Raw genomic sequence first — 14,376 nt, forward strand, 5'->3', positions numbered from 1 at the left:
GATTATAATTAAACAAAGTAGCATGAATACCATCATTTCCAAAACAATTTTAAATCTTAGAGGATGACAACACCCTCACAACCTTTTTCTTCCCCTTTGTAATAGTGACAGATACTGCAAAATTGGACAGGAGCAAGAAGCTTGTACTCTAAATATGCGAGCTATCCACAGGATGACTTAACCTTAAACTACAGAGTTTCACTGTGCTCTGGTGTAAAAAGCATCAAGAAGTGATCAACCACTATTTTTGTGTATTAGTTTTTCATGACGATATACAATATACGTTCTGTACCAACACTGAGTTTATTTGTTCAATGTAAACAAAAAAGAGAATTTATTTGCTCACATAATTTCCTAGTCTATGGTTAAGATGCTGCTATGGTAGAACTGAGTGGCTCAAAAAAAGAAAACACAGCCTCTCCATTACTTGGTTCTACGTTCCACTGTGCTGGCCTCTTTCTCAGACAGCCTCCCCCAAGTGATGATAAAAATATTTATCAGCAGCAATGGGTTTTTATTATCTGCACAACTAGAATTCCAACGAATGGGAATGTTCTTTCTGAATAAATCTAGTAAAGGTCATTGGCTTTGCTGAGGTCACATGTCTATCCCTGATCCAATCACCTTCCTTCAGAAGAACAAAGTACTTTTATTGGTCAGACCTGGGACTGTACCTATTTCTGAGGCTGAGGTTAAAGTCAGCCTTGCCTAAACACGTGGACCAAGAATGGGAGATGCAGTTCTTTGTGGAGAAACTAGACTGTGGGGAAAAACAGCTCAGAAATTCACTCCCCTTTCATTTCACGTCCCATCCTCAATTATATCCAATAATATTATTCAACATAGCATATCAAAGTCCAAAAACATTAAAATCCAAAATCAAATTCTCTAAGTTAAAGTTTAGAGAAAGTAAAGCCTTCTTTGATTCCTTGGTCTGTTCATTTTCAGCTTTAGGAGTTTTTCCAGTAACACCTGTGATCTGAGATATCTCTCGCTAGAATTGAGGTACTTATCCCAGGAAAAATGTTATTCCCATAATACAGTATTTATTGTGATTTAATGATATCCAAAATAGGAAGGGAAGATGGATGGCTCTCAACAGGGTGCCAGGAAGTCTATGCAATTGTCCATAATCCATGGTCTATGAACCTAAACACAGTTAGGAGACTTCTCCCCACGGAAAATCAATTTAGGCACTATACGCTGACTATATCTAAGGTAGGGGAATGTCCTACATAAACTGTCTCCTTTCTTATAAATTTGAGACATCACTGCCTTCTGGCAAAGTTATAAATTTGCAACAAGTACAACCCAAGCACCAGCTTTTACCTGAGATTTCTTTCTTTTTTATCCTGTGGATCCCAAGAGATTTCCATTTCCCCACTGAGCTCTGTGTTCCCAGCACTTAACGTGCTGCACTGATGGTACCTAGTAACACAACCTCCACAATATTTTGGGGACAGGCAATCTCTTTTTCAGTGTCATATTTCAGTGGCTGCCACCACTGCCTTATTGAGGACGTGCTTATGCCTAGGACACTCGCCTCTAAAGGAAGCTGCTACTCTTTCTCACCTTGATTTCAGTTGCAAGATCTCCTTTTCCAGACTGCCAAACTGAAGGTGCTTTTGATGCTTCTCAGTGGTGCGCCCCTAGGGGCCCAGGAAGAGCAGTGCCACTGCCGCGTGTTCCTCAGGACACCAGCATTCCTGGCTCTCTCCTCTGCCTTTGGGTTCTGTAAAGTTCTTGGACATGATCCCTCAGGATACTGACAATGCCTGCTTGCTTACCTTCTACATTACCTTGAAACTCAGAAACTCCAATATTTTCACTTTTGAACATACGAATTCAAGACTCATTGTCCTCTTCCCGCTTCTTACCAATATCCAGCTTTTAAAGTATTCACATCTCCTCCACAAAGCCCTTGTGCTTTCGGGAAACTTAGTCCTGCTTGTAACTTTGGAAATAATTCAGTTTGGTTTAAGCCAAGCTGCAGAATCCATTCCCCCAGCAAAAATTACTGGTATGTGACCTAGGCTAGACCAGTGAGGATGAATCCCAGAACTTTTGCTTGCAAATGCTCGATAAAAGCACTCTTGCTCCCCCTACTGGTTATCAAACAAGAAGCATGAGCTGGCAGCCATCCTACAACTCCAAGAGTGTGTGATAGAACTTGGATGGAAAAATAATTGTTGTCTTTATCAAAGTATTACCTTGGAAGAGACTAAATTTACTTCAAAGAAAAACTGACCAAACTAATTGAGGGACTCCCCTTTGAGAATACAGTGCCAACTCTAGAGCATATTCCTTGCTATATGTTTATATTCACTGGTGGAAAACCCCTGTCCTGTGAGGGTGGGTTTTATTTTTTAAACACCCTAGAAGTTACTCAAAACCAAAAGTAAATAGGTACGTGATCAATTTTAGTAATGGCATTTCCAGGGTTTTTAGAAAGCAGAACTTTTTACTTGTGAGTAGTTTCCTTATTGCTAAAACACTGGTCCTGAAGTCAGTATCTCTTTTTTGAGCAAATAAAACCACTTCCATTCAATGTGGGAAGAAAGTGTTTTCACTTCTTAATTACATCTTAGTGAACCCTGGATTTTCTTTGACATTTAAAAATAGTTAAATTCTATTGAATCTCAAAATAGCTAATCCTTTTTAAAAAAGTTTTAGCACCTGTACATTTCTTTTTAAGGGCTAAAACTCCAAGTTTACTTTGTCAAATTGCCAAGGCAACCAAGAATATTGCCATATTAACACCTGCGTGTGACATCGTTCAGTGAAGACATTGCAAAGAGGATGTTTAAAAGTTGAATGTGTGTTCTGCATAGTCTGGCGCTCTCAGACAGCCAAACAGGATAGAGGCCAGATGGTTCCGTATCTGTGTGGCCTCCCACATATCTTACATGCATTTGGAGTTCCTATTTTATAGAATTAACTGTTGCCAATTCCTTGTAACTCTCAAAGCCCCCTTATTATCCATTCCAACAAAGGACATAGATATAATAAAGTTTGGCAAGAAACATTTAATCCATTTCAGCTCTCCCAAGTAGTACTATTCCTCTATCAATCTAAAGACACCAAATTTTGTCCTATTTCTAAAAATACCTCCAGTGAAGGAGTTTTCGCCAGTAACTTATCTCAGAATCAAGGGTTCTAAGAGTCTGGTTTTTGTTATAACAAATAATCACACAATTATTTTTAAGACCACGGGAAGAAAGATATTGTATTGATCTTCTCAATATCCCTTTTGCAGAAAGATTAGTCCTTGTGAAGCTTACTTTTATAAAAAGTAAACTGTAGGACAGTAAACTGACAGGACATAAGAAAATCAGATTCTCTGATAACCTGACAAGCTTTTCTAAATATTTACTTATAATATTTTGAGATGAACAAATGATTAAGAGGAATTTTTCTTTGAGGCTTGGCTTTCCTAATTCTAGATAATAATCATTTGAGCTTTTTTTATAGCATCTTTCTTCAGAGATGCTCTAAGAACAGCCATCTCATTTGTCTTCAGGAGGCAAATGTGAAATTGTGTTTCATTTTTTACTTTAGAAATGAATTTGTGGCTGGGCGCAGTGGCTTACGCCTGTAATCCCAACACTTTGGGAGGTTGAGGTGGTGGATCACCTGAGGTCGGGAGTTTGAGACCAGCCTGACCAACGTGGAGAAACCCCATCTCTACTAAAAATAGAAAAATTAGCCTGGCGTGGTGGCGCATGCCTGTAATTCCAGCTACTCAGGAGGCTGAGGCAGGAGAATTGCTTGAACCCAGGAGGTGGAGGTTGCGGTCAGCCAAGATCGCGCCATTCCACTCCAGCCTGGGCAACAAGAGCGAAACTCCATCTCAGAAAAAAAAAAAAAAGGAAAAAGAAATGAATTTGTAAGGTATCTAATGGAGAGCCAGGGTTTCTCCTACTGTAAACAAAGTAATAAAAACAATTTTAAGAAGCTTTGTCATTTTTAAAAATGATTCAATCATCTAAGTCTAGAAAATAAAATGGTTATGGGACCAAACTAAAAAGAAAAAAAAGAAAAATTAGTGAAAAGGAGACCCTCCTTTTAATTTATTCTGATTAAAAATTTTAAAGTGTGCATTGGATGGAAGGAAACGAGGTATGATATAATCTTAATTGTACATAGTGCCTAGTATATAACACGGGAAGCAGAAAGTTTATCTCCCAAACAAATATGACAATGAGTTATTGAAACCACAAGCCAGTTTATTTATCAATGATGTCAGTACTCAAAGTTGTCCAGTTAAAATCTACTTCCTCTTGAAAAACAAAAATACACTGAAGGAAGATGCAAAGAGCTAAGAGTGGTATCATGATTCCACAGCAGTGATTGTAAGACAGTGAGCCACAGGGAAATGGGAAAACGTGAAAAGAAACAAGTATCAGGACCAAATTAGAGAAGATATGAGTAGGGCCATCACTAGAGGTGAAAATGGAGAAACCTAAGAAAACCAGTGTTGGCATGAATTATGCAAGTGGAAAATACATCTGCAGAGGGACGAGATAGAAGGACCTAGATCTAACTCCAAGTGCTTGATTGGAGAAGAGAGGGAGAAAGAGAATTTATAGAATTAACTGTATAGAAGCCTAAAAAATAAGATTATCAGCCTAGTCATGTAAAGTCTAGAAGTTCCTTTATTTGCTCATCACCTTTCCTTTTTCTATAAGACTATTAAGCAGAAGGTCAGTAACAGAAAATTTACCCTTTCCTCTCCTCTCTTGGTTTAAATTTTATAAGGAATCTGAAGAGGCTATGGATCAGTTGGCATTACAGTGGGAAGAGCTTATTGAAGCAAGGTTGACAATAGGTCTTGTCATTCTGCTCCCTGAAAATGCCCTTCGACAACTGTGTCAGGCAGAAAGCACACACAAAGTGCTCAGGATGGAACTTGTACCCCATGGCACTGATACAACGGCCAGTGATGGGCTGCCCACACCCATGGCAGAGCGTTCCCCGGCGGTGATGGTAATGGAGCTCACAGAATGGACGTCCATCCAGTTCAAAGAAGGAGCCAGTAGAAAAACTGGTGAAGCAGTCCTGGGGTAGAGAGAAGAGAGAGAAAAGGAATGCAAATGTCAAGAGGTAAAATGTCAGCAAAGTAAAATTTTCAGCCTTGAAATTCCTGACAGTTACCTGCCAGCTACAGGAATTTCCCTCAGGTTCTTGACAAATGGAGACTAGATTTCCCGCTTGCAAAACAGACAAGCAAATGGATCTGTATCTCGTTTCTCCTTTAGGATGCCCACATCCATTCCTCATTCAGGACTGTGAACCCTTTCACTAACTGCAGCTCTTCCTCTCAGAGAGGAGAACCCTTGACTTTCCCTAAGTCCGAAAGAAAAGTAATTATACAGACCCCACAAACAAAGCACTCTGGGTGCCAGACAGTGTCCATGGCTGAAAGGTAGTTTTCCAACACTGGGCGATTGCAGCCACCACACTTGGGTGAGAACATGGCTAAGAAATCCTTTTGGCAATATGGCTTCTTGTCCTTCTCATGAAAGCCTGGAGAGATAAAATCAGGAATTCACTGTTGCAGGTTGAGCCCTGAAAGCTACACTGGAGACTGAGAGGAGGCCCTTTCAATCTCAGTGTCCTCATATTCAATATAGGATGATTATTGTTACCTAATTCAAAGGGTAGTTGTAAGAAATAAATGAGATAATGCAGATGAAGTGTTTTGGCATTGTGTCTGGTTCATAGTAAACATTTAATAAGTGTTAGGGGCTATTGCTCTTCAGTGCCTTTGTACTAAGTATTCCCTTGGCTTGGATAGTTCTGTCCCAGAGCCTGATATAGTTGTCCTCTTCATGTGATGCAAGAATCACTCAAATATCATCTTATCAGAGAGGCATCTCTTCAGTCCCTCCTTGTCACATCATCTTCTTTCCCATCTTTATGGCATTTACCTTTATTTAAAATCATCTTTGTGGGCTGTCTCCCCTTACAGGAACATTAGCTCTGAGAGATACTAGATATTGTTGATCTTGTCACCATTATATCTCTAATATCTAAAACAGCATCTGGGAAGAAAAAAAGCGTCTGATATTTTAAAATAAAATACTACTAAATAATCATTTCCAGATGGATGCAAGATTTAAACACAATGACTCATACCATATATTTGAATTAAAAATAGACGTATTCCTCCTTTTTTATTTTTTGTGTGGGTATATTATTTTTGTTTACCAGCAGTGTATGAAAATCCCAGTTATTCCTCAGTCTTTACATCACTTGATATATCCATATATTTCCTTTTTAATCAATCAAATGGATGTTATCTATCTATACAATGTTATCTCATGGTAGTTTTGATTTGTATTTCCCGAAAGGCTAATGATACTTAGGGTTTTTTTAATGTGTGCATTTGCATTTCATATCTTGTCATTAATGATGTATTCCTCTTTAATCTGGAAACAGAAAACTTGTCATAAATAAAGCCCAAATTCCAAAAGCAAGTTAAATATTAATAAATTTAGCTATATAAAAATATATCTGAATGACTTACACATGTCAAAAAATCACCATAAACAAAGACAAATAACAATCTGAAGAAAATATTTGCTAATTATATTCCATCAAAACATAGCTAATACAAAGAGCTCCTGAGTATATGTATGGTTTCAACTATTGTTGTACATAATTAAAAAGTGAAAAAATTGGCCGGGCATGGTGGCTTGCACCTGTAATCCCAGCACTTTGGGAGGCCGAGGCGGGTGGATCACGAGGTCAGGAGATCGAGACCATCCTGGCTAACACGGTGAAACCCCGTCTCTACTAAAAACACAAAAAATTAGCCAGGTGTGGTGGCAGGCGCCTGTAGTCCCAGCTACTTGGGAGGCTGAGGCAGGAGAATGGTGTGAACCCGGGAGGCAGAGGTTGCAGTGAGCCGAGATCGCACCACTGCACTCCAGCCTGGGAGATAGTGAGACTCTGTCTCAAAAAAAAAAAAAAAAAGTAAAAAATTTAAAATGGAAAAACATGAATCCCTAAAAAATTGAATCAAATTGAAGAAAATTAACTGTATATCAAACTGATGACATGAGCAATAAAATAAATAATTTGGAGATTGCTGGCAGGATGACCGAATAGGAACAGCTCAGGTCTGCAGCTTCCAGTGAGATCGATGCAGAAGGCAGGTGATTTCTGCATTTCCAACTGAGGTAACCGGTTCATCTCATTGAGACTGATCAGACAGTGGGTGCAGCCCATTGAGGGCAAGCCGAAAAAGGGTGGGGTGTTGCCTCACCCAGGAAGCACAAGGGGTCAGGGAACTCCCTCTCCTAACAAAGGGAAGCCATTAGAAACTGTGCTGTGAGGAACAGTGCACTCCAGCCCAGATACTGTGCTTTTCCCATAGTCTTCACAAACCGCAGACCTGGAGATTCCCTCTTGTGCCTACGCCACCAGGGCCCTGGGTTTCAAGCACAAAACTGGGCGGCTGTATGGGCAGACACTGAGCTAGCTGCAGGAGTTTTTTTGTTTTTTGTTTTTCATAACCTAGAGGCACCTGGAATGCCAGCGAGACAGAACTGTTCACTCCCCTGGAAAGGGGGCTTAAGCTAGGGAGCCAAGTGGTCTGGCTCAGTAGGTCCCACCCCCATGGAGCCCAGCAAGCTAAGATCCACTGGCTTGAAATTCTCACTGCCAGCATAGCAGTCTGAGCTCGACCTGGCATGCTAGAATTTGGTGGAGGGAGAAGCATCCACCATTGCTGAGGCTTGAGCAGGTGGTTTTACCTTCACAGTGTAAACAAAGCCACTCAGAAGATCAAACTGGGTGGAGCCAACTGCAGCTCAGCAAGGCTGCTGTGGCTAGACTGCCTCTCTAGATTCCTCTTTTCTGGGCAGGCCATCTCTGAAAAAAAAAAGGCAGCAGCCCCAGTCAGGGGCTTATAGATAAAACCCCCATCTCCCTGGGACAGAGCACCCAGGGGAAGGGGTGGCTGTGGGCACAGCTTCAGTAGACTTAAACATCCCTGCCTGACAGCTCTGAAGAGAGCAGTGGATCTCCCAGCACAGGGTTCGAGCTCTGCTAAGGGTCAGACTGCCTGCTTGAGTGGGTCTGTGGCCCCCATGTCTCCTGATTGGGAGACACCTCCCAGTAGGGGCTAACTGACACCTCATACGGGAGAGCTCTGGCTGGCATCTGGTGGGTGCCCTGCTGGGATGAAGCTTCCAAAGGAAGGAACAGGCAGCAATCTTTGCCGTTCTGCAGCCTCTGCTGCTAATACCCAGGCAAACAGGGTCTGGAGTCGACCTCCAGCAAACTCCTGTGGACCTGTAGCAGAGGAGCCTGACTGTTAGAAGGAAAACTAACAAACAGAAAGGAATAGCATCAACATCAACAAAAAGGACATCCACTCAGACACCCCATCTGAAGGTCATCAACTTCAAAGACCAAACGTAGAAACACTCAAGAAGATGGGGAGAAACCAATGAAAAAAGGCTGAAAATCCCAAAAACCAGAATGCCTCTTCTCCAAAGGATCACAACTCCTCAACACCAAGGGAACAAAACTAGATGAAGAATGAGTCTGACGAACTGACAGAAGTAGGCTTCAGAAGGTGGGTAATAACAAACTCCTCCGAGCTTTATAAAGGAGCATGTTCTAACCCAATGCAAGGAAGCTAAGAACCTTGAAAACAGGTTAGACAAATTGCTAACTAGAATAACCAGTTTAGAGAAGAACATACATGACCTGATGGAGCTGAAAAACACAGCACAAGAACTTTGTGAAGCATACACAAGTATCAATAGCTGAATTGATCAAGCAGAAGAAAGGATATAAGAGATTGAAGGTCAACTTAATGAAATAAAGCAAGAGGACAAGATCAGAGAAAAAAGAATGAAAAGGAATGAATAAAGCCTCCAAGAAATATGGGACTATGTGAAAAAAACAAATCTACGTTTAACTGGTGTACCTGAAAGTTATGGGGAGAATGAAACCAAGGTGAAAAACACTCTTCAGGATATTATCCAGGAGAACTTCCTCAACCTAGCAAGACAGGCCAACATTCAAATTCAGGAAATACAGAGAACACCACAGATATACTCCTCAAGAAGAGCAACCCCAAGACACATAATCATCAGATTCACCAAGGTTGAAATTGAGGTGACAATGTGCTAGCAACCCTTGCTCGCTCTTGGCACGTCCTTGGCCTCGGCATCCACTCTGGCCGCGCTTGAGGAGCCCTTCAGCCTGCCGCTGCACTGTGGGAGCCCCACTCTGGGCTGGCTGAGGCTGGAGCCAGCTCCCTCTGCCTGCGAGGAGGTGTGGAGGGAGAGGCATGGGCAGGAACTGGGGCTGCATGCGGTGCTCGTGGGCCAGCGCGAGTTTCGGGTAGCACGGGCTCAGCAGGCCCCGCACCCAGAGTGGCCGGCCAGCACCACCAGCCCCAGGCAGTGAGAGGATTAGCACCTGGGACAGCAGCTGCGGAGGGTGCACTGGGTCCCCTAGCACTGCTGGCCCACCTGTTTCATGCTCGAATTCTTGCCAAGCCTCAGCTGCCTCCCTGTGGCGCAGGGCTTGGGATCTGCAGCCCGCCATGCCCGAGCCTCCCCAGGTGGGCTCCCATGAGGCCCAAGCCTCCCCGACAGGTGCTGCCCCCTGCTCCGAGGCGCCCAGTCCCATCGACCGCCCAAGGGCTGAGGAGTGTGGGCGCATGGCACGAGACTGGCGGGCAGCTCCGCCTGCAGCCCTGGCACGGGATTCACTAGGCGAAGCCAGCTGGGCTCCTGAGTCAGGTGGGGACTTGGAGAACTTTTATGTCTAGCTAGAGGATTGTAAATGCACCAATCAGCACTCTGTGTCTGGCTCAGGGATTGTAAATGCACCAATCAGCACTCTGTGTCTAGCTAAAGGTTTGTAAATGCACCAATCAGTGCTCTGTGTCTAGCTAATCTAGTGGGGACTTGGAGAACTTTTGTGTCTAGCTAGAGGATTGTAAATGCACCAATCAGCACTCTGTGTCTAGCTCAGGGATTGTAAATGCACCAATCAGCACCCTGTCAAAACAGACCAATCAGCTCTCTGTAAAATGGACCAATCAGCTCTCTGTAAAATGCACCAATTAGCAAGATGTGGGTGGGGCCAGATAAGGGAATAAAAGCAGGCTGCCCGAGCCAGCAGTGGCAACCCACTTGGGTCCCCTTCCACACTGTAGAAGTTTTGTTCTTTCACTCTTTGCAATAAATCTTGCTGCTGCTCACTCTTTGGGTCTGCACTGCCTTTATGAGCTGTAACACTCACCGCAAAGGTCTGCAGCTTCACTCCTGAGGCCAGCGAGACCACAAATCCACTGGGAGGAATGAACAACTCCGGATGGGAGGAATGAGCAACTCCAGACGCACCGCCTTAAGAGCTGTAACACTCACCGCGAAGGTCTGCAGCTTCACTCCTGAAGCCAGCGAGACCACAAACCCATCAGAAAGAAGAAACTCTAACATGTCTGAACATCAGAAGGAACAAACTCCGGACACACCATCTTTAAGAACTGTAACACTCACCGCAAGGGTCCGCGGCTTCATTCTTGAAGTCAGTGAGACCAAGAACCCACCAATTTCGGACACAAAATGAAGGAAAAAATGTTAAGTGCAGCCAAAGAGAAAGGTTGGGTAACCCACAAAGGGAAGCCCGTCAGACTAACAGCAGATTTCTTGGCAGAAACCGTACAAGCCAGAAGAGAGTGGGGGCCAATATTCAACATTCTTAAAAGAATTTTCAACCCAGAATTTCATATCCAGCCAAACTAAGCTTCATAAACAAAAGAGAAATAAAATTATTTACAGACAAGCAAATGCTGAGAGACTTTACCACTACCAGGCTGGCCTTACAAGAGCTCCTGAAGGAAGCACTAAACACGGAAAGGAATAACTGGTACCAGTCACTGCAAAAACATACCAAATTGTAAAGCCCATAGATGCTATGAAGAAACTGTTCATAACAGTTCTTCAAAATAACCATCTAGCATCATAATTACCAGATCAAATTCACACATAACAAGATTAACCTTAAATGTAAATGGACTAAATGTCCCAATTAAGACACACAGACTGGCAAATTGGATAAAGAGGCAAGACTCATTGGTGTGCTGTATTCAGGAGACCCATCTCACATGCAAAGACACACATAGGCTCAAAATAAAGGGATGAAGGAATATTTACCAAGTAAACGGAAAGAAAAAAAAAGCAGGTGTTGCAATCCTAGTCTCTGATAAAAAATACTTTAAACCAACAAAGATCAAAAGAGACAAAGATGGGCATTACATAATGGTAAAGGGATTAATGCAACAGGAAGAACTGACTATCCTAATTATATATGCACCCAATACAGGAGCACCCAGATTCATAAAGCAAGTTCTTAGAGACCTACAAAGACTCTTAGACTTCCACACAATAATAGTAGGAGACTTTAACACCCCACTGTCAATATTAGACAGATCAATGAGACAGAAAATTAACAAGCATATTCAGGACTTGAACTCAGCTCTTGGCCAAGCAGACCTAATAGACATCTATACAACTCTCCACCCGAAATCAATAGAATATACATTCTTGTCAGCACCACATCACATTTATTCTAAAATCGACTATGTAATTGTAAGTAAAACACTCCTCAGCAAATGCAAAAGAACAGAAATCACAGCAAACAGTCTCTCAGACCACAGTGCAATCAAATTAGAACTCAGGATTAAGAAACTCACTCAAAACCGCACAACTACATGGAAACTGAAAACCTGCTCCTGAACGACTACTGGGTAAATAACAAAATTAAGGCAGAAAGAAAGAAGTTATTTGAAGCCAATGAAAACAAAGACACAAAGTATCAAAATCTCTGGGACACATTTAAAGCAGTGTGTAGAGGGAAATTTATAGCACTAAATGCCCACAAGAGAAAGCAGGAAAGATCTAAAATCGACACCCTAAAATCACATTAAAAGAACTAGAGAAGCAAGAGAAAACAAATTAAAAAGCTAGCAGGAGACAAGAAATAACTAAGATCAGAGCAGAACTGAAGGAGATAGAGAATGAAAAACCCTTCAAACAATCAATGAATCCCGGAGGTGGTTTTTTGAAATGATCAACAAAATAGATAGACTACTAGCCACACTAATAAAGAAAAAAAGAGAGAAGAATCAAATAGACACAAAAAAATGATAAAGGGGTTATCACTACTGATCCCACAGAAATACAAACTACCATCAGAGAATACTGTAAACACCTCTATACAAATAAACTAGAAAATCTAGAAGAAATGGATAAATTCTTGGACACATACACTCTCCCAAGTCTAAACCAGGAAGAAGTCAGATCCCTGGATAGACCAATAACAAGTTCTGAAATTGAGGCAGTAATTAATAGCCTACCAACCAAAAAAAAGTCCGGGACCAGGTGGATTCACAGCAGAATTCTACCAGAGATACAAAAAGGAGCTGATACCATTGCCTCTGAAATTATTCCAAACAATAGAAAAAGGGGGAATCCTCCCTAACTCATTTTTATGAGGCCAGCATCATCCTAATACCAAAACATGGCAGAGACACAACAAAAAAAGAAAACTTCAGGCCAATATCCCTGATGAACATCAATGTGAAAATCCTCGATAAAATATTGGCAAACTGAATCCAGCAGCACATCAAAAAGCTTATCCGCCACGATCAAGTTGGCTTCATACCTGGGACGCAAGGCTGGTTCAACATACACAAATCAATGAACATAATCCATCTCATAAACAGAAACAATGACAAAAACCATGATTATCTCAATAGATGCAGAAAATGCCTTTGATAAAATTTAACACCCCTTCATGATAAAATCTCTCAATAAACTAGGTATTGATGGAACGTATCTCAAAATGATAAGAGCTATTTATGACAAACCCACAGCCAATATCATACTGAATGGGCAAAAACTGGAAGCATTCCCTTTGAAAACTGGCACAAGACAGGGATGCCGTCTCTCACCACTCATATTCAACATAGTGTTGGAAGTTCTCGCTAGGGCAATCAGGCAACAGAAAGAAATAAAGGGTACTCACATAGGAAAAGAGGAAGTCAAATTGTCTCTGTTTGCAGATGACATGATTGTATATTTAGAAAACCCCATCATCTCAGCCCAAAATCACCTGAAGCTGATAAGCAACTTCAGCAAAGTCTCAGGATACAAAATCAATGTGCAAAAATCACAAGCATTCCTATACGCCAATAATAGACAGCAAAATCATGAGTGAAACTCATTCACAATTGCTATAGAGAATTAAATACCTCGGAATACAACTTACAAGGGATGTGAAGGACCTATTCAAGGAGAACTACAAACCACTGTTCAAGGAAATAAAACATGACACAATCAAATGGAAAAATATTCCATGCTTCTGGATAGGAAGAACCAATATCGTGAAAATGGCCATACTGCCCAAAGTAATTTATACATTCAATGCTATCCCCATCAAGCTACCATTGACTTTCTTCATAGAATTAGAAAAAACTACTTTAAATTTCATATGGAACCAAAATAGAGCCTGCATAGCCAAGACAATCCTAAGCAAAATGAACAAAGCTGGAGGCATCACGCTACCTGACTTCAAACTATACTACAAGGCTACAGTAACAAAAACAGCATGGTACTGGTACCAAAACAGATATATAGATCAATGGACAGAACAAAGGCCGCAGAAATAACACCACACATCTACAACCATCTGATCTTTGACAAACTTGACAAAAACAAGCAACAGGGAAAGGATTCCCTATTTAATAAATGGTGTTGGGAAAACTGGCTAGCCATATGCAGAAAACTGAAACTGGACCCCTTCCTTATACCTTATACAAAAATTAACTCAATATGGATTAAAGATTTAAACGTAAGACCTAAAACCATAAAATTCCTAGAAGAAAACCTAGGCAATACCATTCAGGACACAGGCATAGACAAAGACTTCATGACTAAAACACCAAAAGCAATGGCTACAAAAGCCAAAATAGACAAATGGGATCTAATTAAATTAAAGAGCTTCTGCACAGCAAAATAAACTATCATCAGAGTGAACAGGCAATCTACAAAACTGGAGAAAATTTTTGCAATCTATCCATCTGACAAAGGGCTAATATCTAGAATCTACAAAGAACTTAAACAAATTTACAAGAAAAAACAACAACCCCATCAAAAAGTGACTGAAAGATATGAACACACACTTCTCAAAAGAAGACATTTATGTAGCCAACAAACATATGAAAAAAAAAAGCTCATCATCACTGGTCATTACAGAAATGCAAATCAAAACCATAATGAGATACCATCTCATGCCAGTTAGAAAGGCGATCATTAAAAAGTCAGGAAACAACAGATGCTGGAG

The 14,376-nt window shown here is 41.3% G+C and overlaps 1 protein-coding gene across 11 annotated transcripts in view; it reads right to left on the reverse strand.

Annotated features, from left to right (window-relative positions):
- LPXN (leupaxin) overlaps positions 1-14,376 on the reverse strand; it is an 80,768-nt gene that overhangs the window by 24,767 nt on the left and 41,625 nt on the right. For 8 of the 11 annotated variants that reach the window (XM_009440448.5, XM_009440447.4, XM_016920927.4 and 5 more), the window contains 2 exons: positions 5,378-5,526; positions 4,206-5,058 (listed from right to left, as the gene is read on the reverse strand). The exons of 2 other annotated variants lie outside the window; for them this stretch is intronic. In XM_009440448.5, the coding sequence (XP_009438723.1) occupies positions 4,789-5,058; positions 5,378-5,526 (419 nt within the window). In that variant the 3' untranslated portion in view covers positions 4,206-4,788. Of the gene's footprint in view, positions 1-4,205; positions 5,059-5,377; positions 6,045-14,376 lie in introns of those variants that run through there. One more of the 11 variants, XR_010147548.1, reaches the window with a different exon arrangement.

The sequence above is a fragment of the Pan troglodytes genome, chromosome 9, assembly GCF_028858775.2.
Source record: "Pan troglodytes isolate AG18354 chromosome 9, NHGRI_mPanTro3-v2.0_pri, whole genome shotgun sequence".
NCBI classification, from domain to species: domain Eukaryota; kingdom Metazoa; phylum Chordata; class Mammalia; order Primates; family Hominidae; genus Pan; species Pan troglodytes.